Source organism: Rutilus rutilus (genome assembly GCF_951802725.1).
Source record: "Rutilus rutilus genome assembly, chromosome: 7".
NCBI lineage: Eukaryota > Metazoa > Chordata > Actinopteri > Cypriniformes > Leuciscidae > Rutilus > Rutilus rutilus.
Window position 1 is genome coordinate 34,377,539 of NC_140221.1, and position 24,425 is coordinate 34,401,963.

The 24,425-nt window shown below is 37.8% G+C and overlaps 2 protein-coding genes across 10 annotated transcripts in view; both read left to right on the forward strand.

The window, feature by feature from the left end:
- Positions 1 to 9,140, forward strand: part of ap1b1 (adaptor related protein complex 1 subunit beta 1) — a 31,593-nt gene extending 22,453 nt beyond the window's left edge. For 5 of the 9 annotated variants that reach the window (XM_084413549.1, XM_084413550.1, XM_084413551.1 and 2 more), the window contains 4 exons: positions 11 to 95; positions 839 to 925; positions 2,245 to 2,399; positions 7,581 to 9,140. In XM_084413549.1, coding sequence (XP_084269675.1) covers positions 11 to 95; positions 839 to 925; positions 2,245 to 2,399; positions 7,581 to 7,655 — 402 coding nt within the window. In that variant the 3' untranslated portion in view covers positions 7,656 to 9,140. Of the gene's footprint in view, positions 1 to 10; positions 96 to 838; positions 926 to 2,244; positions 2,400 to 3,533; positions 3,746 to 7,580 lie in introns of those variants that run through there. The other 4 variants (XM_084413547.1, XM_084413548.1, XM_084413543.1 and 1 more) reach the window with 1 other exon arrangement.
- Positions 9,141 to 10,850: 1,710 nt separating this feature from the next.
- Positions 10,851 to 24,425, forward strand: part of osbp2b (oxysterol binding protein 2b) — a 92,082-nt gene continuing 78,507 nt past the window's right edge. The window contains exon 1 of the mRNA XM_084414768.1: positions 10,851 to 12,148. Coding sequence (XP_084270894.1) covers positions 11,933 to 12,148 — 216 coding nt within the window. The 5' untranslated portion in view covers positions 10,851 to 11,932. The remainder of the gene's footprint in view (positions 12,149 to 24,425) is intronic.

The window sequence follows — 24,425 nt, forward strand, 5'->3', positions numbered from 1 at the left end:
GGTGTTGCAGGTAGCTGTGAAGAATAACATTGACGTGTTCTACTTCAGCTGCCAGTTTCCCCTCAGCCTGCTCTTTGTAGAGGACGGAAAGATGGGTAAGTGTTTGTGTGTGTGTGTGTGTTCGTGTCCCATTAATCACTGCCCGTGTCCTCTCAGACATAAGCATAAGTGGATAAGTGCTTCAGGTGATTGTGACGTCAATCCTTCAATCATTTATTTTGAGTGCGTTCACTTATGTTTTTTGTGTGGGTATTGCTTTTAAGTTTTGACTCTTATGTCCATGGGAGTGTGAGCACATGTGCCAGATCTGTGTCCAAATGAGTGTGTAAGAAAGGATGTTTGTGGTTATGTGGAGAAGTGGATGAGTGTGATAGGGACTGCTTATGCATACAAGACTTTCACCAGAAGTCTCTTAAATGGAGTTCAGTCTCTGCAGGATATTATACAGATGCACAGTGGCTGTGTCTGAAAAATACTGCCTTTGCAGGCAGAATATAGAGATATGAAGGTATCAAGGCACTCTCGAATCAGGTTCGGATTACCCATATGGGCATGTGGGCACAGCTCAAGTGGGGCACCATGCAAGGTTGGAAAAAATTAAAATCCATATGGGTCATTTTTCCTACTTTCTACCAAGAAATAAGTATATATATATATATATATATATATATATATATATATATATATATTGTTTTTTTTATCTCTAAAGCTCTTTAGACATGACAATGTGGTGCCTGAGAAGCCAGTCTGAAATCAGTATGAACGTGTCCTTTTATCCAGCACCATTTTTTCACCATTGTCCTCTCACATGAACTCCTTTTGTCCCTCTGCTCCTCAGAACGTCAGGTGTTCCTGGCCACCTGGAAGGACATTCCAAATGATAATGAGGCACAGTTCCAAATCAAAGACATCCACCTCAACTCAGGTAATAGGAATAAATATTTGCCTTGCATGAGTGAATTGGATGGGTAGGCAGATGGAAAGGAATGAAACAGAGGAAATCAAACAAATAAGAAAATACGGGATGAAAGGAAGAGCTCTACCCTTATCTGAGCTTTGTATTATTTTGACTGTCACACACTCTGTCTTTTAAATGAGCACACTGTCTTCTGTTGAGGTCTGAGGTGGCATGTCTGGGTGTAATTAACTCAAGGCAGGTGCTTTGGGAATGATCCTCTTCCGCATAACTGTTTGCATAAAATAATTGTGAGTCACACAGGCATGAACATGAACACACACTCTCAGTGGTATTACTAATTAATTGCACAGTGGGTGTCTTTAGTGCTCTTTTTAAATCTCTCTCCCTTTTTTGACACTCTTTCTTATATCCATGTGGCTTGATATTAAATATAGGTGTTTCGTGCATCGTTATTTGAATCTACTGCCCTCAGCAAAATATTTGTATGTTATGCCAGATTTGAGATTGCGGTTCAAATTGAATGTGATGAGAGAGAAAGTCTGAGTGGCACAAAATAATACGTAGACTGTAAAGAGACAACACCGCTTTTTTTTTGGTTTCTCACTGGTTGCAAGTTTAAGGTCAGTGATTTTCTTCTTTTTTTTTCTTTTTTACTACTTTTGTTCATTTGTACTTTCATTGAACTTTCATGTACTCCTCAATTTGTACATCAAATTCATCACGTTTCCTACCAAAATATTAAGCAGCACAACTGTTATCAACATTGATAACAATAAGATATGTTTCTTGAGCACCAAATCAGCATATTCAAATGATTTCTGAAGGAAAGCCTGGAGTAATGTTGCTGAAAATTCAGCTTTTCCGTCACAGGAATAAATTACTTTTAAAATATATTAAAATAGGATACAGTTAAAGGATGCAGTAAAACTGTTACTGCACTTTGGGTCAAATAAATACAGTCTTGGTGAGCATAATTGACTTCTCTCAGTCAACTGGTCACATCTGATTCAAACTAATCTTTTGAGATTGTTCTTTTTAGTGAATTGGTGAAACCAGGTATCGTTTATAGTCGTTTATCTCATTGTGCAGATTAATCATTTTGTTCTATGAAAAAAGGCAACTCAGACATTCCACTTAAGATCTTTTGTTGAGTGAACTATTCTTTTACATCAGACTAATTACTGACTGGTTCATATGACAACATATAAGTAAAAATACACATTTGCAACAGAGTTGCCATAGAGACTCACTCAGGTTCAATTTGTCTTTAGAAAACCTGCTGTGCGTGTCTGTTTTGTTAATGAGTAACTTCTCTCTCCTCACAGATGCGGCCAGCAACAAGTTACAAGGCAGTAATATCTTCACCATAGCTAAGAGAACAGTGGAGGGGCAGGACATGCTGTACCAGTCCATCAAACTCACCAATAGCATCTGGGTGCTGGCAGAAATGCGTGTGCAGACTGGAAACCCCAACTACACGGTAAATGGAAACAAAGAGAGATCAAGGGTGTTGAAGTGACTTTTGAAAGTATGTGAAGAGACTAGCAAAGTACCACTCGAACACATACACAGATCGATAAAGACAAGAGGATGTGCTGGAGGAGACAGTAGCAGTCGCGCGTGAGAGAGTGTGTTGCTCAGAACGACTCCCCTGTTACTTCCTAATGAGTCATGCGGGAGAATGATTTGTGCTTGTGTACACGCGTAAGAGAGGAAAAGGGTCAGAGGGGAAAGGACTGCTGGGAAGATCAAACACTGTCTTAAAACCTAACAAGCTGCATGGCTAGATAGCATTTTTTTGGCATTATAGATGCCTCATTGTCTAGTCAGGATGCACTCTAGGTAGAGACTCAGCCATCGCGTTCAGAGAGAGTGTTTGGTGAATCCTGGGTGGGTAAAAATCAGGAAGGACGATTGTCAAGAAAAGATGTCAATCCTCCTGCCAGTCCTTCCTCCCTTTAGTTTGTGGGATTTGCCATTATCACTCAGCCCAATGCGGAGTGTACGCTTCTTCTCTCTCACGTTCCCTATCCCATTTCCCACATGAATCATGCTTCAAGCACAATTGTAGGGAACCAGTTCTTCTCTCAGATCTCAAGTATACCTAGAATTGTATACCCCAGCATGCTTTATTCCCAGTAGCAGAATATGCATCCACCTGAGAGAATTAATTATCAATATATTATACATTTACTTATTTTCCCTCAGTTCATTAGCAAGTCCAGCTTTTTCATCATAACATGCAATTTTTTTTGTTATTGCACCAGGATGTGCACTTTCCATGAATAGCGTACACATTGGTGTGCCATTACTTTTCTTTTAATCAATGGTGGCACAAATTCAATGTTCTTTCAGAGTAACAATCAGATATGTTACATAAACTATTATTTAACATAAAATGAATCACATCAAATGCATCTAGCCCCTACCAAGTGCTTAATTAATGCTAAATCTGCACCATGTGCCCATGTATCCTCTATCACATCTTGTTGTCTACGTGATGAATGAATATAATTTGTATTTGGTTTTCCTGTTTGATTTTGTTGTATTTATTTTTTTCCCTGTGTGTTTGCTCATCTCTCCACTCACCTTTGATGATGACATCACAATGCAGGAAATAGAGGTTGGGTGTTTTTTCCCCCAAAAAATCTTAAACTTAACTATCTTTTACACTTTGCTTTCTTTAAATGAGCATGGCTCTTTCTTTTAGGTCCACGATCACCAGTAAAACAGTAAAGTCCACTGAAACATAGCGGCATGTCGATAGTAGTGGACATCACACTCATGTGACCTCCTATAAGAGCAACTGTTTTGAATGATCAAGCAAATCACAGTATGAGAAATACTGTAGAATTGTTCAAATTCATATATTTTCCAGTCCTTTTGTCATAATAGAAAAGCATGGCATTATAGGAAGGCACAGAGATTGTATACATAGAATTGTTTTCTAGATTTCATTCCAGGAAAAATCTAATTGAATAGCCTTAATCAAAGGAGTTGCTCTTCAATGGGAACCCACTGACTCACGGCATGTGCTTTTAATGTGCGCAAGTCTCACTCTCCTATTCACACACCAGCTTCCTTCAGCGCTTTTAAGCAGCAACATTCCACCACTGCTGCTGTTAAATCTACACTGCCACCATAAAGAAAAATGGGAGTTATGGGCTGCCAGTCTGAATCAAACGTGATGGAATAAGACAGAGTATTAGTTATTCCATAGTGTAGTAGTGTAGTCCGATTCTCGAGTAAATGATTCTGAGTCGCTTCTTTTAATGAATCGTTCAAGACAACTTACAAACATTCTAAAAAATCTTTCATTGTTGTTAAATCTGACTGACCCATTTGAACCACAAGATATTAACCGTACAAGAAGAGATTTCTGTTGGAAACTCTGACCCTCAACACATCTGTATGCATCTGCTAATCTTCCTGCTCTCTCCTCACATTCTAACAGCCACTTTAAGAGGCAGAACTGTTTCTCACAGCTCAGACACACAGTCCATGAATCATGGTTGTTTTGTTCCTGGCCGATGTGGCACATAAACAATATTTGTCTGAAAGGACAGAAAAATGTGGCCATCTATCTATACTTTTATGAGATGTTTTTTTTTTTCTAAATATCTAGCAATGTTTCCATTCGTTACAAAGCTCTACAATTTGTCACTGTTCTTGGTCCCTATGGCAACCAGGCGTCCAATGGCACGGCCCGGTTCCCCTTTACACGCGGCAAGCATCTAATGGCAGGGATCTGTTAAAGCATTCCTCCACAGACCTCCGTGTAGCACCCTGCTGCTTCCACTCTTCCTGTCATCCCACCATCTCATCTGTTTTCATTTGCGCTTTGATTACATTCTTCCCTATTGTCGCAACCCGCTGCTATATCTCCAAGACTTCGAGTCACACCATCCGTCCTTCCTCCTTTCTGTGGTTCATGCCCACCACCCACCTGTGCAGTATCACTCTTTCTTTCTTTTTCTCTCACTTCATCTCTTGAGTCAAATTCTAGAACAATGCAACTGTTAATAAAACGCCTCTGCATACAGGAAGCTGATGCCACAGAGCAAGTCAGCACCAATGTCCTCGCTGTGTCTGTGTGCGCACTCACTACATTCTGAGTGAAGCTAAGACAAAATCCTCCAAAATCTGGCAGAACTAATGGAAGCTTGAAGTGGAGTAGCCTGGGGTTTGATTGATAAGGACATGCCCACTAATTCCTTGGTGTCCTCAGTTTATTCATTCAGCTAATTTAGATGTCTGTTTAAATCCTGCTGGTGAGGTGTTGATCTAATGAGCACATTGATTTATATTTTTATATATCTATGTCCAGTATATTGCATTTTCATTTTATTATACTTTTTAATAAATGTGAAAATTTATAAGATTAAAAAAAAAAAAAAAAAAAATGAATTCAGATTCAAATTAGTTATTTTATTCAGCAAGGATGCATTAAATGAATTGGAAGTGACAGTAAAGACATTTATATAAGGGATACACAAAGCATAGGGGTTTTGCATCACCCTGAACAACCGACTGGGGGTACATTATCCCGCTTATTACTTGGCTACTTGCCGCATACGTAAATAATTAGACACGAAATATTGACTTGAGTTAACATATTTTATTAGGTCTTTAAAGGGATAGTTCACCCAAAAATGAAAATTCTGTTAGTAATTACTCACCCTCGTGTTGTTCCAACCCCGTAAGACCTTCGTTCATCTTCGGAACACAAATTAAGATATTTTTGATTAAATCTGAGAGCTGGATCACTCCTCCATAGGCTTCTAAGGGATTGAAACTTGCCGGCCCAGAAAAGTTATTAAAGACATCGTTAAAATAGTCCAAGTGACTACAGTGGCTCAATCTTAAGTTTATCAAGCGACGAGAATACTAACACACCGCTGGATGGCACGGTTGACCAATCAGAATCAAGTATTCCACAGAGCCGTGCAATAAAATATTTTAGGTTACACTTTATTTTACAATGTCCTTGTTACACGTTATAATAGTAATAACTATAAATTATGCATAATTACATGCAACCTAAACCTTGTAGTAAATACATGTAGTTAATTATTACTCAGTACTTAAATGTATAATAACACTCTAACACGGACACCTTCAAATAAAGTGTAACAACTTAAAATAAATGCTGTTCTTTTAAACTTTCAATAAAACAGCTTTTACATCACAGGGATAAATAACCAAATTACAAATAATTTATAATATATTGTTTTAATAATTCACACTATTACTGTTTTTACTACTTTACTATATATATATATATATATATATATATATATATATATATATATATATAAAATCAGTTTACATTAAATCAACTGTGAAGTGTTTGGACAGAAACAGACAAATGTGTTGCATCGTGCATGGCGGGCACGGTGTTACGATTCTCTAAAGTAGGCACTGATTTATTTATTTAATTTTTTGGAAGCCTCACAATCATAAAAGCCCTGTGGAAAGCTGCATGGTAATCTTATAGAAACCCAGAGGGAACTATTGAGTTTGGGAGGGATAAATTGTGCCATTGATCTCTCCCTCACGCTCATCTCTTTCCCTTTCGCACTTGTGATGTCTTATTGCGCTGTACCCACCGGCTCTCTGATTATCCTCTGTGTGATTGGTCTGTGAGAAGCCTGGAGTCGGCTGCAGCGCTCACTTGACAGAGGAAGCAGGTGTCGCAGTAGATGGAGTTCTCCACTCAGGCCGACCTCTCCAAGCACACTTGCTCCTCTGACATTAGTCTGCATGTGTTTGTCTATTACTCTGTAAGTGCCATGTGAGATCCCTTTAGGAGGAATGGCTTTTTATGTGTCTCTCACCAAGTAAACACAGCTTGCTTATGAATTTGCTACTGGTGGTTAGTTTCAATTGTTTCTCTAAAAAGAGTAAGAGCAGAATCATTCTAAACCATTCAACAGTTGTAGTTTTCTTTTAAATTATAATTAATAATTAATACAAATAAAATAAATGCATTCTGTGTGAATGGCCCATAATATTGTATGCTGATTTGGTGCTCAAAAAACATTTATCATCAATATTAAAAAAACACTTGTGCTACTCTGATACCAGGATTCTTTGAATAAAAAGTTAATTTGAAATGGAAATCTTTTGTAACATTATAAATATCTTTACTGTCACTGATCAATTTATTGCATATACTTGAATAAATAAAAAAATCTTAATGATCCCATACTTTTAAATGATAGTGTACTTTATTTATATATACTTGGTGCAAGCATATATTTTAGGTTTAAGAGAGGTGGAGTACTGATGTGCTTTCAGACTTGAAACTAATGTCTCAAGTTCACTTTTTCTTCAGCTAGTAATAAGGCAGACTGGAAGTGTTAGTTGTAAAGTTGAAGCTTGTTTTGGTCTACATGGCAATGTTAGTAATTTTGTGCTTGTGTGGTTGTTCTTGGCACATTGAAAGATTTATTTTGTAATAGTGTGTTGGCAGGCTTTCAGCATTACTAGTGTTTCCTAGTTTCACCTTCTTCTTTTTTTTTTTCACTTTGGAATGTCTTAATTTTCCTAGCATGCACTCAAATCTTCATATCTTAACATTTTTCCGAAATTTAAATCAGTGTTTGATACTTGCTAATGTGTCTTTCATTTATTTTAATCCCTCTGTCTCTTTCCTCAGCTGTCGATAAAGTGCAGAGCGCCCGAGGTCTGTCAGTTTGTGTACCAGTGCTATGAGATGGTGCTGAAGAACTGAAATGGAGGGAACCAAGAGGAAACCGCAGGTCCTGGGCATCGTTCGGGTGACTGAAAACTCAGAACTTGATTGGACCAGTCAGAGAAAGAACCCCCACTGTCTTGCATTTCCATCAGACTGTGCTTTTAGCATTGACTGAATCCCAAGGAATTTCTCTTCATTATTTTGTCCATTCCCAATACCCTTCTTTGTCCCTTCTGTTTCCATCCTTTAGTTGTAAAATCTCTCTCTGAAATGTGACACACAAAATATAAAGACATCATCTTTATCCCACACATGTGCAGGTGTTCTTTTCTGCTAATTTCATTTCCTGTACGACATGTGTATTCTGGCTGCTTGTTTTTCCCCCTCATGGAGGGTAGAGATCATGTGCAGAAGATCTCCGAGTTTTAGAGCAGCCTGTATTCATCATTCATCCAGTGATAGGAAGGGTATGTTTACTACAGTTGAGAGAAACCTTTCAACACTGCTGTTTTTAATTTAGTCTTCATAATCAGACGATGGGTCACTTGGTTTGTAGTCATTTAGGTGTCAAATATTGATTTATTTATTTACTTCTGTTTTAGTAAAGCTCCTCTCCCATATTTCATTCGTAATTTAGATCTCACACAATTTCTTTTAAGGGAATGCTGTGTTTATCCAGAAGCACTACACAAATGCTGAGTGAACTGTTTTTTTTTTTGTTTTTTTTTTGGATTATGTCTGTATTTTGTGACAAAGATCGCAGTCATTTTTTGCCATTAAGATGGGTTTATTTTCTGTCTTTTGTGTTCTTTGTACCAGTTTGTGTGTGTGTGATTTGGAGATGTAACATTCTGCATGTTGTGTTCCCTCTTCTGGCAATCTTCCCTGTCCTTCCTCATTCCCACGTTTGTGTCTGTGTACATGCCCACATATCCGGGGGCTTGTCAATTCAGTGTGTGTGCGTTTTGTTGCAAGCAGGATACACTGCTGAATCTGTGAGGGAGACTTGACTCCAAAGATCATTCTGCAGAAAACGATTACTTTACGGTATGAATATCTCATATCACACTGAACGCAATGCATCTGAAGTCTCCTGCTTTGCAAAGCTACTTGTTCGTCAAACATGTTTCTTCTCTCATTCTTTATGGGACATGAAGTTGTGGTTAAACCTCTACGCCCATGTGATGTTTCATTTTGTTTTTAAAACCATATTGGCAAGGGAGATCAGACCTCTCTCAAGCGTAATGTAAAATGCATATACCGCCAGACGAAACACTGCTGATCTGACACACATAATGCTGTGTGTGTACACTTAAAAGTTCCCAAATAATATTGATTATTGTTTTTCTTTTAATCATAGTTTGTTTGTTGATTCTTTATGTATGTGTGTTTTATTCTGTAGGTTTAGTCATAGGGTGACTACAAGGAGATTTCCAGCAAAGAAATTTGCTTTACTTTTTGTTGGATTCTGTCATAAATGCATCATCTGTTATGGAAATTAAAAAGTATATAACCCATTGATTTAAAGTGTAATTATTCCAGCCTGGTTTTAAGGTAAAAATAAGTAAATAAATAAATAAAATGTGAATTATGACCATTCTTGAACTCTTAAACCCTTAATAACTTGGCTGAAAATCCTTCAAAAATGTGTAATCTCTTTGCAAAAGTTTATGCAATTTTTCATATTTAATACTTTGAGTACTGACCACTGTTGACTGCTTCAGTTATAGTCCTAACACACTTTGTTTTATTCATTAATAATCTCAGGAAATATGATTCACAATAAAACGGGCATCATGCTACAAACTATTTAAACTAGACTTCAAAATATCACCTTTTTATATATATTCAGGGAAAATTTAGAAGTAAATGTGAAATCCTGGGGGGAGCAAGCTGAACCTGTATCACATCTAATGACATGTTAACAAGTCAAGTTAGTAGGTGGAGGTTGAAAAGGTTTCAGGAAATGTCGTTTATTATGGGTTCCAGGCATGCATCGCCCAGTTATTCACTAAAACAACTCCATAGTTGGTAATTACTCATAATAATTGGTTGTAGTGTAGTGTAGTTCTGTAGTGCTTATTTCTGTTGTTTTTCTTCCCTGTTCTATTCTTTTTCGAACCTTTGATAGGCATGAACATATACCCCTTTCATTCAGTCTGATTTTAACCCTTGTTAAACTCAAGACCACTCTACTTTATGGCTCAGAAACCTGGAGAATAACCACCACCATACTCAATAAGCTGCAGACCTTCACCAACCAGTGCCTCAGACGCCTTCTAGGAATATACTGGCCTAACATCATCTCTAACGCCAACCTGTGGGAACTCACCAAACTAGACCCAAAAGAAATGCAAATCCGGAGGAGGAAATGGAAGTGGATAGGGCACACACTCAGGAGAAAGAAATCAATCACTAAACAGGCGCTGAAGAGAGGCAGACCGAGAACCACCTGGAGAAGAACCACAGAACAGGAGATGAAGAAAGAAGGGCTGACGTGGCAACATCTGGAGCGGAGGGCCCAAGACCAGAGAGGATGGAAGAGCTTCGTCGATGGCCTATGTTCCTATGGGAATTTAAAGGCCTAAGTAAATAAGTAAACTCATGTTCAAGCACAATTTCCTATTTGTGTTGACCTGCCTGGTGATGAAATTACAGTGCAATGTAGTCATAGGAGCTGGGGGCCTCGTGTATCCAACCATATAATTCAGTGGAAGTGCAATCATAAACCAAACCTGAAGTGCAATCTGAAGATGATGGCAAGCAATCTAAGCAAAGAAAGGAAGAGAGAAGGTTTGGAATGTTATTTATTGCTTACAAATGAACTCAGCCTCTAGCCTGGCAGTCGAACACTGTTTAGATGTTAGCATTCATGATGTTAAATTGATATTACTGTTGCATTGTGTGCATATTGACAATTTGAGAACTGCTCCCATTCATTTCAATGGATTTGCCTTCATGTATCAGGTTTAATGATGGCCTGAAGCCTGGACAGAAAAGGGGAAAACGTCATTAAAATATGGACTGAGAGGACAAACCCCCAGAGAAATTAATCTTTCTTGTGTAAATCAAATTGGACTAATGGGTGAATGTATTCCAGTTAGTAATCCAGATATCATTAGATTATTACGGCCCATGCTATTTTGATACTCAACTTCTATTACCCAAAAGCTCCTCATCCGGATTAGAGAGACCGTGTGAATATATTCCTGCAGATGACAAAGCAGATTTGCAGAAAGTTAATCACAACTTTATGGAGCCTACTAACTGTGTCTTAAGTTCCTACATTTTCTCTCCCGAGCGGAAGTGGAGTTGTGTGGTGTGAATTTGAGAAGCGGTTTTTTAAAACTCAGATTCTCTCTTCGTCGTGGCTTAAGGTGCGGTTTTGATATTGTGCTGAATATCAGTACTTTTTGTGTGCTAAACAAACAATAGCTCATTATTCCTGCTTGAGATAGAAAGACACATTACAGTTTCACCTTGTAGCCTATTCCTCCAACTATGCAAGTAAATTCGGGATATGGCACGCGAGGGACCTTTTAGAGCCGTTTATTGCAAGGAAACATTAGCGCAAGCCTAATAAAACAGCCACGAGTGCGCGCGCGCCAACCTGAACCACATGAATGCGCGCGGAGGATCAGCGCTTAGTAGAGGCACAGGAGGGTGAATGCTTCAGTGTAGCTTCAACGAGAGGTCTGTGCGGATAAAGTCCACCTGCTACAATCTTACGGAGCTTAACGATGGACCTTTTTGCGCAGACTGCATTTGGCTTGCGGTGAGGTTTACGATCAAGCGAGCACTCATGCGCTCGCGCAGCACACACTGCTGAGATGATGTGGGAAGGTATGAGAGGTTACGAGGAGAAAGGGTCAGTGGTAACCTCGAGATCGAAGAGCACACATCATCCAGAGAGCAGCCAAATCGATACTGTTGGATACTGTTGACGTTTTCGAGCTCCAGAGCTGTGTGTGGGAATACTGGGGATACCGTGGGAGCACTGAGGGACTGTTCCCCAATGGAATGCAGAGAAGACAGCGCAACTGCCGCAGTGACTGAAGTTGGTTTGTTGATCCATTCAATAACGGATGCTACCAACGGTGTATTTCACCAAAAGAGATAACGAAATGTACCAGAAGACAGTAGATGTGTGAGCAAACTCTTATTTATTTCAGCATCCACGAAGTATGTTCTCGTGCTGTATGCACACACAAAAAGACGCACGCTCACAATTCATATGACTTGTTTTGATTTGTTGAGCAGTTTTCCAGGTGTCTTGATCGATAGTCGTCGTCTGCAGTCCTGATCCGCGCGGGATGGTCGAGACGCTGAGCATCGCCGTCATCGGAGCGCCTGGAGTCGGGAAAACTTCTATCATCCGTCAATTTATTTACAATGACTTCTCTGAGACTTACAATCCAACCCAAACGAGATACGTGTACAGACCCTCGGTCATTCTTAACGGTGTTATGTACGACCTGAAGATTTTGGATGTCCCGCCAATTTCCTCCTTTCCTTCAAGCCCTAGTCAGGTAACTTAACGACTGGTACAGCTACTACTAACAAAGTGCTGGATGCGTAAACACACATGGCATTAAGTGATTAATTACAGTAATAACATTAATTAAACAACATAAAATGTAGAATAGACACATGTGCTAATGTATTCAACAGATAAAACCTAAGATATTTTACTGTAACACCTACGACATATTGTCTTGTTGAATAGGCTATAGGCTAGGCCTAATATACATTTTAAAATTATGAGGTCATTCAACCTTTTCATCCCAAAAACATTTTTTAAAAGTATTTAATACATTTTACATTTAGGCCTACATGTAGTCTCGTTAAATCTATTGAAATATTTTCCACATATGCTAAGTTTATTAAAACGTTAGCAATTTCACATTCACATAGCTACACACATACCATACACTAGTCATGTGGCTATAATTACATGGAAAATTGAGATGCCACAAAGTTTGAGCACTGGATTCAACATCACATATCAAATCAACTCCTGACAAACACAATTATTATTTGTCATTTAACCATGTAGGCCTATTGCTGTGTCTTTGGAAGGCATTTGTCTTTGAAACACATTTAAAACATGTCATGTCACGTGTCATTGTCATTTTTATTATTTAAAATTATTTATTTCAATTTGAAATTTGTATGATTTATTTAGGCCTAATTATTAACTTTTCTCAGTAAACTCAAGAACCCCAGTTTGGTAAAACCTGACATAATTTAGGCTTGTTGTTGATAACAAAGAATGGAATATATTTTCTTTCTCTGTGTATTTTTATATCAAAATAGTGCAATGTGATAAATGAGTTAGGTCAAAAGTAATCTAAAAAAGTAATCAAAAAGTAGTCAGATTATTACCTAAAATGTGTAATGTAATGTTAATTACAATTTTTGTCATGTAATTTGGAATCAGTTACGGACTACAATTTGTAAGTAATCTACCCAGGACTGTTACTGTTTGACTACGTTTTTATATATATTATATATATATATATATATATTACTGCGTACAATTCATGTCACGTGATTTGTGTGGTTGCGCTCAAACCATTAGCGCGTGTCTGCTGTCACTCGTTCTCGCACTTACATTTTTTTATTATTATTTGGGCCTAAGATTCTGTATAAATGTGGTTAAGTTTTAAGGCACAGTGGAAGAGTTTTATTAATGAATTGTAAAATTTCCTCTAAAAAATATGCCACTTTTTTAGTGATGGAAATATGTCTCTGCTCAGGAGCCTGTTTTTAATGGGAAATTGATTCTTAATCCACCAGTTTGACCTTGCACCCGTAAACTGTCTCTGGCATGCAATTATTCAAATTCACACTTTCCAATCCTTGAAAAAAAAAAAAAAAGTGTTGTTGTTTTGTTCTTGTAAACTTTAATCAAATCAAAGTAAATCTTTTACAGATCCATAAATAGATAGAGATTCCCGCGGTATGTTAGTGTATTGCTTCAGGAGAGAGGGGCTTTCCTCAGGAAAAAAAGATCTCATTTTGGAGTAGTTGCTATGGAGACATGGCTTGAACTGAGCATCTGTAAGCTTATTTTCTGTATCCTCCCTCTGGCAAATATTTCTCTCTCTCTCTCTCTCCCCCTGTCCTCCCCCATCTCTCCCTCTCATCTTTCTCTCTCTGTCACAAACACACTATTACTCTTCCTATTATTTTATATAACAGTCTTGGCATTTAACGCACCCATCCAGTTATGCTTGTTAGAAGATCATCAAATTGCTAATGTTTTGGAATAATCCACAGTGGCAAAGTAATCTGTTTTGTTAAGGAAGTGTCAGAACTAGACACATCATATTTTGCTAGTATTTTTACCAATACATCTTCAGGTGTTCTTGCATCACTTGAGTTTTCTGTTAAAACCACCAACATATTCTGTCTGTCACCTGTAGCATGAAATACTTGCAGTGTTTTGCTCAATCCTTCTCTCTGAGATCTACTTTTGTCACTGGTTCTAACCCTGCTCAACTGATTGCAATTTTCATTTTTTAGGCTTGATTAGCTGTTTCATGTATGCATGATTGAAGCTGATAACAAACTCTGCAGGAAGGTAGATCTTTAGAAGAAGACATCTGCTAAGAAGTTAAATGTAATTAATTTGTGCTATCATCATTTACATCAGTTTTACATTTTTTCACTTTGAAGATGTTTTGATTTATCCAAAGCGATTTACAAATCAGAATAATTCAAGCATGCAATTAATCCAAGTAGTGCTACTATGTCTAATAGCTAAATACCAGAGTATTACAATGCTAGATCCTACAAATCCTTACAAATCCAGACAAATCATTGCCGCTCAATTCTTAATACTGTCGGAAACTACTTGCAAGACATGTCTCTTCAGAGCAAACTGCTAAAAATCCAGAATACTGCCCTTTTCAAGGAATATGATCTTGTTCAATTTTGGATTTAAATTATGGTTATTCAAATATTCCCTTTCATGCAGTGTGTAATATAGCTGTTTGTGAATGTAATTATTCTGCAAAGTTGTAACTTTCGACTGAAAGTGCACGATAAATGAAGTTATTGTCTCCCAAAAGAAAGAATGGACTCTGAACCGCCTATACCAGTCGTCTGTAATCCGAATCCCACTGTGTGACGGTTGTACGTCACTAGAAAATACATTTGCATATGTCTAATTTGTATGTTGTCAGCCCTCAAACAACTGGTCCCGCCTTCAAACACGTAATTTTACTTAAGACTCCATGCTTTTCAAATTTCGGAGTTCAATGTGGGATTCGCAAAACGCTTGCTCTTGAAAGATGGGTCATACCCAGTTTATTTGGACCAGCTTGCTCCTCAGAATCTGTACAATCTGTAAGTATGAATAATTCTTGATGTATATAATTTCTACCGGGTGGTCAAAATACGCAGTTTTATATTGTGTAAGTTTCCGGCTAACCGGCTCACGTTATAACTCACGTTATTACTGTCTTTTTTAAATACTTCTGCTAAGCGGCCGTGGGCCACTAGTAGCCTACCTAAATCTATCTATTAATGCTGATTGTCTGTCGTTCTTACTACTTTGAGGAAAGTTAAAGAATGGAGCAAGATTTGTATTTACAAACGTTTGTTACATCAGTAATTCACGTTAGTGCTGGGCTATCATATGCACCGTTATTGATACAGTTCCCGCATGTGCACCGCAATAAATTAGAAATATACACATCTGTTTGTTGATGGACATACAATTGTTAATGCTGATGGTGAGGAATTACAGATGCAACATCTCATAATGGACCCCAAAATGAGTAGTGTATCACTAGGCGCGTTTCCATTACAGATTTGCGCAAAACTTTTTTCTAAATGTCGACAAAAAACGATTGCGAAATTACGGCGTTTCCATTAACCGATGTTATGCGACTAAAACGGAATTTTTTCCTCTCGCGATAAGTCATTCCAAAAATCATGGCAATGGACATTGTTAGGTTTATGTATATCCCAGCCACTGCACTGGCCATTATTATTAATCGAAGAAGACGTATGTGTGTTATCCAATCATTAATGGCAAGGAAAGACCCTTATACTTGAGAGCGGCACATATGAGGTGTTTCTGGGTGTTTCTCCCTCATATCTGCTTCGAGGTCTTGATTGTGGCATTTCTTTGAGGTTTAGAATCCAGTATTCCAGTAATTCTTCTGTCTTTTACGAATTTAATAAAGAACTCTGTCTCGTATTCTGTCCAAACATACCGCGTCATCTACGTCAGCTGACCTGTAAATGCGCAAAAACTGTTTCCATTGCAGGTTTGCAAAATATTTCTTTTTCGAATTGCTTGAAAAACCACCTCATGCGATAAATGGGATTTTTTGCGAAATTGACGTGTTTCCATTGGGCGTATTTTCAATTCGCAATTTCAATTTGCGCAATTTGAAGGGTAATGGAAATGCGGCTACTGAGAAACGTCCTGCTGAAGACGTCCTTACGATGGAGGTTCAGGTTGAATAACTAGATATGGATTGATATGGTAAAATCGACGCCATCGTTACTGTCTTTACAGTGTGTACAATCGCTGAGCTGTAGGAAACCTCCGGACGCCCGGAGCTGAAGTTTATTGTAATGGACGTTTTGTTTCCGACATGCGCTGTAAGTGGTAGACCATTTACACAGACTGGGCCATCTAACCAATCAGAGCAGATTAGCTCACGGAAAGGAGGGATTTAGAGAGACTGATTCATCCGTCAAGTCGTTTGATAATCATTGAAAAATGGGGTGATGTGCAATGAATATTATGAGAAAATGAAAGTATTTTTGAACTTTGATGCATGTAAACCTGTTTTAGGAGACCTCCAAAACAAAATGAGCCTTTAAAAATAGCATAATAGGGGCACTTTAAGACTGACACAAATTCAACAAAATTATCTCCAACTCCTTTTAGGTTTGCAGGCCCGGCTCCAGCTTTGAGATGTAAGGTGGGCAGAGTGACATTCCTGTTCCTGGTGAGCCAGAGTTTTAATGTTATTGTATTTTTTCCCCTTAATAGATTTTGAAACTTTATTTTATAACAAAAGGGGCAGGTCCTCAAAGGGACTCAATATATAAACACACAGGGCTTAACTCTAAGGAGTTTACTGGTTACTTGCACTGCCACACACACATATATACACACAAACACAAATCATAAATATAAATAAAAAAATAGTATTTTAATTAAATATTTTATTATTGAATTAAATAATGTTAAATAAAGACAAGTAAACACTACAGTCAGTATAAAATAAGAACGAATGAACAAATTATAAGCAATAGCACTAATAAATTCAATAGAACAAAAAAATAAAAATAAAATAAACTGATTTCAGGAAGTACTCAGGTACGAAATACTATAATGTTTAAATTAAATATATATTAATCCTATTAAAGCCAAAGAATTATTCAGTCAAGATCAGATTTTATTTTATTTTGGTCTATAATTAACATTAATGACACAAGACATGGGCATTTTGGGCATTTGAGAATGGGCATTTTGCCGTAATTTTGTGTTTATTCGTCCATTTAAGACGCAAAAATGTAGGTAGGGCAGATTCTGGGTCTTAGCGTTATAGTTTATGTTTAACATTTTTGTAAGCTTTATATTCTAATCGCTGAACATGCAGACACACTTTTAGCAGAGGTCTAGTGTTTCCCTAGGTCTGTCTCCCTTTAGGTTTGTCATCATTTACAGAATGCAAAATGCTACTTGTCAGGGTTTTTTTCACTTTGCATCGTGACCACTTCACACAACTTGAAGTCCCACTCCAGATAGAGACCACCAAGGTCACCCCGGCAACAAGTGATTCTTTTGATTGTTGCTAGGTTCTTTATTGCATTGACAACAGTGAAAACACAATGAAAAAGAAATATTATTATAGACTGGAGATGTTATTTTAAACAAGGGATTGATCCTTATACGTGGTGCCAGGGAATCAGTGTAAGTGGTTTTGATGTCATGTCAGCAAAATGGAATTTAAAACAATCATGAACGCGTGATTTTGGGGAGTTGGGCATTGCTTTCAGTTCTCAGAGCACATTAAGACACTGCAATCTAATTGAGCTGGAGCACACTGCAGCTTAACATCATTTAGCTCTCTTAAAGGCACGGATGGACTGCAGCACATAAAGGAGAAGGTGTGTGTGTGTGTTGATACATTTTTATTAAAATGCTTCTGGCTTCTTGTGACAGGTGCTAGTGTTTGCAGACATTTATGATGAAAAAAAAAACCCCAAAAGGTCAGTTTCGATTTTTCTAACCACTAGCAAATTCATAGACAAAAAGTGAAGTATAGCTTAAACCCAGATGACATAAAAAGCAACTGCTTGCTTCAAGTCTAAAAGTGATGCACTATAAAGCTCAACTCACTGTTACTACAACATTATGCAGACAAAAAGCATGACTGACCATTTATTTAAAAATAATTGAGTTTTCAGATTTTTTTTGTGATTTATACAGTATGTTGCTTGCACACAAAAAATCTGATATATAATTTATTTTATTTTTTTTATTTTTTTTTGATATTTCAGACCTGTTTAGTTATGGTAACAGTGGCTATTATCAAAGTAATTTTCGAGGAAAGTCTGTTCCCTCGGCGGCCATATTTGCAACACCTCCGGGCAGCTATTTCGGTCATCCAAGACCAAGTCCTATATCTATTTGAATGAGGGAATCCTAAAATGTTGAAAACTGCTTGCTGAACTCACAATTAAATAACATATTTCAAATCAGCAAGAAATTCTAACTTGAACTGTCCCCTTAATGTTGTTTCTTATGCTCAAGTAGCATGAAAAAAGCTTGTTTTCAGGCTAGACCAGCCAATGCGCATATAAGCGCAAGTCTCAGGTTTCTATGGGAACCGGAGCTTCTAAAAGCAGCTTCAGCAATCAGTGATTGGCTCTTTTATTTAGAAGGTGGGATGTATTACACCATATTGCCTGTTGCAGTTTCTCCCATTCATAAGTAAGAGGAGTGAACCGTCTTTCTATATCTATAGTCTTTGCTATTACTTAGTGGTATGTGTAATGCACAGGTAGTTTCCGGTCAGTTTAAGCACGTTCAATATTAAAGCGCTGCTTTCATTGAAGGGCGCACACACATTCATTTATATTCAATTTTTTTCCTCCAGCTATGACAGACCCCTTCCCAGTCACCCCCAATTTTGGCAAGTGCTGCATACATGAAATGCCCAAAATAAAAAGGTTACTGCTCATAAGTAATTCTGAATAGAAACATAACACACATACATTTAGAAAGCCAACACTTGAGAGTTTATAGTTCAAGACTCAAAATTAACCAGACTGTTATTAATATTGAGATATATAAGCTCAAACATATTTTGAACTAAAATAATCTGGGATCACCAGTGATCCTTGACTGGTAAGGGGTTATGGTAACAATAATTTACCATAATCACAATTCTCAATTCTGATTGGCTGGAAGGTGTGCATTCAAACCGTGTAATGCACAGATTGTTCCAGTCAATTTAATGTCAGTTCTATATTACTGCACTGCTTTCATTGAAGCACACACACACGCACACGCACACGCACACAGAGAGATGGGAGATTGCGCTGTGCACACAAAGAAAGAGAAACCTCTGCTTTACGTTGGGTGGTTCTTTGCCTCCACATTGTGCACAAAAATCATGTAATGCACATCAAGCTGTGGATTATCCCCGGCATATTCAATGCTAAAATACTCAAAAAAAATGCTAGATCCTCACATCTCCCCATAATGCATCATGGCTCAGCGAAATATGTCCTGTACTCTAAATATCTGTACTCCAATGCAATGTGCAATAGTTTCACACAGATCTGCCGAGATTCATTGTATAGACAACTGTGAATAATAATTTTTGACTGCTTGGCAACTTTGGTTAGTGAATGTCACAGTTTGTTCACATGATGCCATGGCAGATGGATCAGATCAAAAGCCAGCATGATTCAGGATTTCCTATTAATGCTCTAGTTCTCTGTGAATAATGACAACAGGGAGCTCAGTGACACATTCCCCCATGTCTGCAGCACTTGCTTGATCATGTAATGGTCCTCAGAATGTGATAGAATTCATTTTGCCCAGAGCCATGCACTTCGTCCTGAACTATGTTACTCACCACTAGCTGAGGACATAATGTGTTTGTGTGCCTTGGGGATTTTGGTTGCACTTTTAGTGGAGTGGAGTTTAAGAATATTAACTTTGGGTTTTGTGTTCCCTTTTCCGTGCTCTGCACGACTGATTCTAAATGGCCGTAGGGTCTTGTTTCATTTAGCTCTGGGTTGTCACTTAGTGGCTTTGAAATTGACACTGCCAACTCTAATTTTGGGAATACTTTTTATTGACATTGACTCTTCATTCCATTCTCTTCCTTTCATTCTACGGTTCTCGCTTTTTCTCTCAACTTCACTGTCTATTTCAATCCTTTGATAAGGGTGATTTGTGATGTGAAAGATCATTTTGTTTCTTAAACAATGATCTGATAAATCTATCATTCTAGGTGTTTGAACTGCAAACGTGATTATGGTCTAACCAGTTTAGATTCATACAAAATATATACAAGTAGCCACACACCCACAGCTTTAACAACTTTTTAAGTCCTCTTCCAACAGAATTAGAATCTTTATCTTGGAATATTCCTGCTAGAGTGAGATTTCTCAAGTCAAATTTTAAATTCATGGCTTTAAAACAAATGCAATTCAGCACTGGGTTGTCTCAAGGACAGATGTTCTCATTATTTTCGTCACGCCTGAAAAGTGTCATCTCTAATTTAGGATGCATAGTCATACATCACAGTGTCAGCGAGTAGTAAAAAGAACAAGCCAATACAATAAATCTAGCTGTACACCTCAGCATAAAATTAAGAAATATATAGCATCAATTATCAGGGACTGAATAACAAATAAAGATGATGCGTAATAATGTGGTATGTAATGATTTAACTGAGACATACAGTTATTAGTCTAAGCGCTTTTCTGGATTATTTTTACTTCCACATTTGGCACCATTGTATATAACCTGACTGTTTCATATATAAATGAATACTGTGCTGAAAGTATTTGTTTTGTCTTCAGTCACAAATAAACAGTTGGCTTAGAAAGAAATATTCAATATTAGGTGAGAAAATCAATGTTTAGGTATGCTGTTAGAAAAAACGAATTTTAGTCTACTCCTTTATTTAAGCCGTATTAAAGGTAGGGTAGGCAATTTTTTGGAGAGGCTAGCAATAGCAAGCTAGCTTTGAAAGCATAAGATCCCACCCTCCCTTCAGAGCGTCTCCAAAGCCACGTCTCCTCAATAACACAGCCAGAGCAGATTCTGCAAAGAGACGCCATTAAATTACCTCATGTCTCATAGCACACAACATAACGCAGATTCATTTCGGCGTTGATAGTGTTGACATAGAACGTCACGGGTTGCCATCTTTTTATTACGGTAGTTATGACATGGTGTGAAAGGACATTAGCTTGTTGTTTTGGTTCAGGAGGAACTGTAAAAGGCTGCTGCTGTTTGTTTGTGGCACTCAGTGACTGTCTGTCTACAACTCTGCGTAGCCTTAAGGAACGTGCTGATGATGCGTGATGTCACGAGCAGGTGCGCGGAGGTATGCAAATACATAGGCTGATAGGCAGGTAAGAAATCCTGTCCAAATGATTGGACAAACATTTTTGGGTTCTGAGACTTCCACAGAAGATAGATGTACATTTGTGCATTTTTATATGATTTTATTTATATAATAAAATTATATTTTAAAAATACTAAATATATCAAATGTAAAAATAATATAAAAAATAAAACATTTTAATGTATAAACTACATTTTTAATTTCTTTCTTGCTCCTGTTTTAGCCTAACAATAGTATCTCTCCGAGCTGTCCATTCAGGAGAACATCAAACACGCACACGGATCAGATCACATGTTTTCGTGAACTCACTTGGCAGCTTTCAGCAGCACAGTTACCCATTCAGCAATTTCTGATGGACGTCTTCCAAAGTCCCAGAGATCTTTTTCCTTAAAGCGGATACCTTCCTTGCCCAGAGGAGGATGCTGAATCATGATGAAAGTGAATTTGAATGTGTCCTCTCTCTAACTCACACTCAAAGGGGAGAACGGCACTGTGGCTTGACAAGGAGAGAGAGACAAGCTTCTATTTTTAGCTTTCACGGGGATGGCAGCGCATCTGAAACATCTAACAGGCACACTGATGGAGCGTTTATGTCAGAACAGTGCTCCACGGAAAAGACCGGAAGCTTTAAAGGCTCATGTTTAATTGACAGGGATTGGTCTTGCCCTCTAGATCCATAGTTAATGCCCAAAACCGGTGTAGATAATTGCTTCAACCTACCAATGATCACTGAGCTAGAACTCCATGAAATCTCTTAGAATGTTGAGTTTGTGCTTAATAGGGTCTGAGAACTGTCAGATTTCCCAGTGGAGACGGAGGGTAAGGCATATGCTTTTGATATGCAGGAAATTGACTAAAGCTAAAGACACAAATTCTCTCCCCTCATATATTTTTGGTTTTATAGAAGATCAGTCAGAAGCTGGAGCGCGTGATAAGAATGCAGAAAGTGATTGTTTCCTGAAAAGTGAAAATTCTGTCATGACTTACTGTTTTTGGAGAAAGAAAAAAAAGAGGTCAAAATGCTGTTTTTTTTTGTGTTCCGCAGAAGAAAGTCATACTTTTTGGATTAACATGAGGGCGAATGAAAATGATGGTGAATTTTCATTTTCGATTGAAATATCCCTCCTCCCTTGTCGGTTTATGCTATAACGATTTGCCAGTGTGTTTATCTGCACGCCTGGTTGCTTACATTATTACACTAATGAGTGAGTGTGAATCTCAGTGCAGCATCAGAGGGGTCATCTCTGAGTGTAAAATATTAGCAGTGTTCTCTGTTCTGCTTTTCTAACATCGTAAAAGGATGAAGGTAATTATTCCCCTGTCAAGACGAATGCGCAAACACTGTCTTTGCTACAGTTGGCATCGATTTTCTTTACAAGCAAGATCAGCTTGTGACGAATGGCTTCAATTTGACTTCCCCCTCTCACTCGATTTTTCTTCTGTTCAACACCAACACACACACCCACAAATGCAGATCACAATCAATATGGCAATTAAAGGATCTACTGGAATTTCACCAAATTCTAGCTCTATCCAGTACAATCACTGATTCTTTAGAGTTTGGTTCATATAGGGATGTTGTTTGGATAGTCTTGTGACCTTTGACAGCATGAAGTCTTGTCCTTTTTGAAGCTTAAGTTATGATCAGTGTTTTGCATTGACAAGTGTATTTAAAGTCAGTGCGAAATGGAAATTGCGATAATCTTTTCTTCCCTATTGTGATATATATCCGAGTGAAACTGCTTCTCGGAAAAAAACAGTAGGGTGAGACTTGATTTAGTCCATTGATTGGATTGTTTTTGTTTACTGATTGATGTGACATGTTAATGGAGGTGAGAGGTTTCGAGATGATGTTGTGAGGGGGAGGGGAAATCATTTTTTTGATGAATAATTACATGGGCACATGAACTTTTTATAAATGATGGAAAAATCATTTTTAATAAACAATGCAATATTCCATTAAAAAATAAGAAGAATTAGAGTAATACATTTTATTTTTATAATTTTTTACTTTAATAACGTGTGACTCTCATACAATCCGGGTCTAACAGTAGTTGAGGCGCTGCTGTACGAACAAATAACCAATGTCAAACAAAAGATGTTGCACATTTATTGTTGTACAATATTCACAAAAAATTCACGTCAATGCAGATCATGTTAAAATCATTCCAATATCATATATCAAATAATACAATATTTAATGTCATGCTATGACATGATGTACTACATCTGATGCTGTAAATGAATAGTGGAATTGATATTCAGTTCATTTCTTAAGAGCTTCCTTAGAAGAGGGGAAGGAGGGAGAATGGAGCTGAGGTCAGTGTGTCACGGTTGAAGAAATTTGCTCGCTGCCTCTTTCAGCTGTCCCTCATTCAGCGGTGATATGTAATTACTGTGGGTAAATCATTACTATTCATTGGCTGCAACCTTACCAGTTCTCCCCCTCTCTATTGATCTAATGAGATTGGCCCTATAACACACCAGCATACAAACGACAATAGACACACACACACACACACACACACACACACACACACACACACACCTGAGTGCATGTTGTGCTCTCAATGCCTTGGTCAGAGAATAGATAGCTGCCATTAGGAACAAAGAAAACTGTTGTACAAAGAAATGTGATTCGACATAAATTTGTGCTATTTTCTTTACCCTTTTTATGCCTTTCCTGTAATTAAAGTCACATTCAGTTATATGGGCTTCTTTCATGATTACCAGCAGAGAACTAGTGCTTCATTAATTAAAGGTTTGTTCAAAACCTAAATCAAACTTTTTGCTTGTTTTTTTGTTTGTTTGTTTTTTGTAAAATAATTGAAAGTGGGGGGAAAATCACATTTTGAAATAAATGTTTTTCTCCAAAACACGTAGGGAACAATTATTTGCCCCCTTTTATTAAAGGTCCCATTGCATGAAAATTTCACTTTATGAGGTTTTTTAACCTTAATATGAGTTTCCCTGCCTATGGTCCCCCAGTGGCTAGACATTTTGATGGGTGTAAACCAAGCCCTGGGTATTTTTGAGAAAATGAAAGCTCAGATGGGCGAATCTAGAAATCTTCCCCTTATGTCGTCATAAGGGGAAAGGTTACCTCCCCTTTCTCTTCTTTGCCTGCAAAAAGAATTTGGCCCGCCCATGAGAAAATGAGCTGCGCGAGCGCGATATC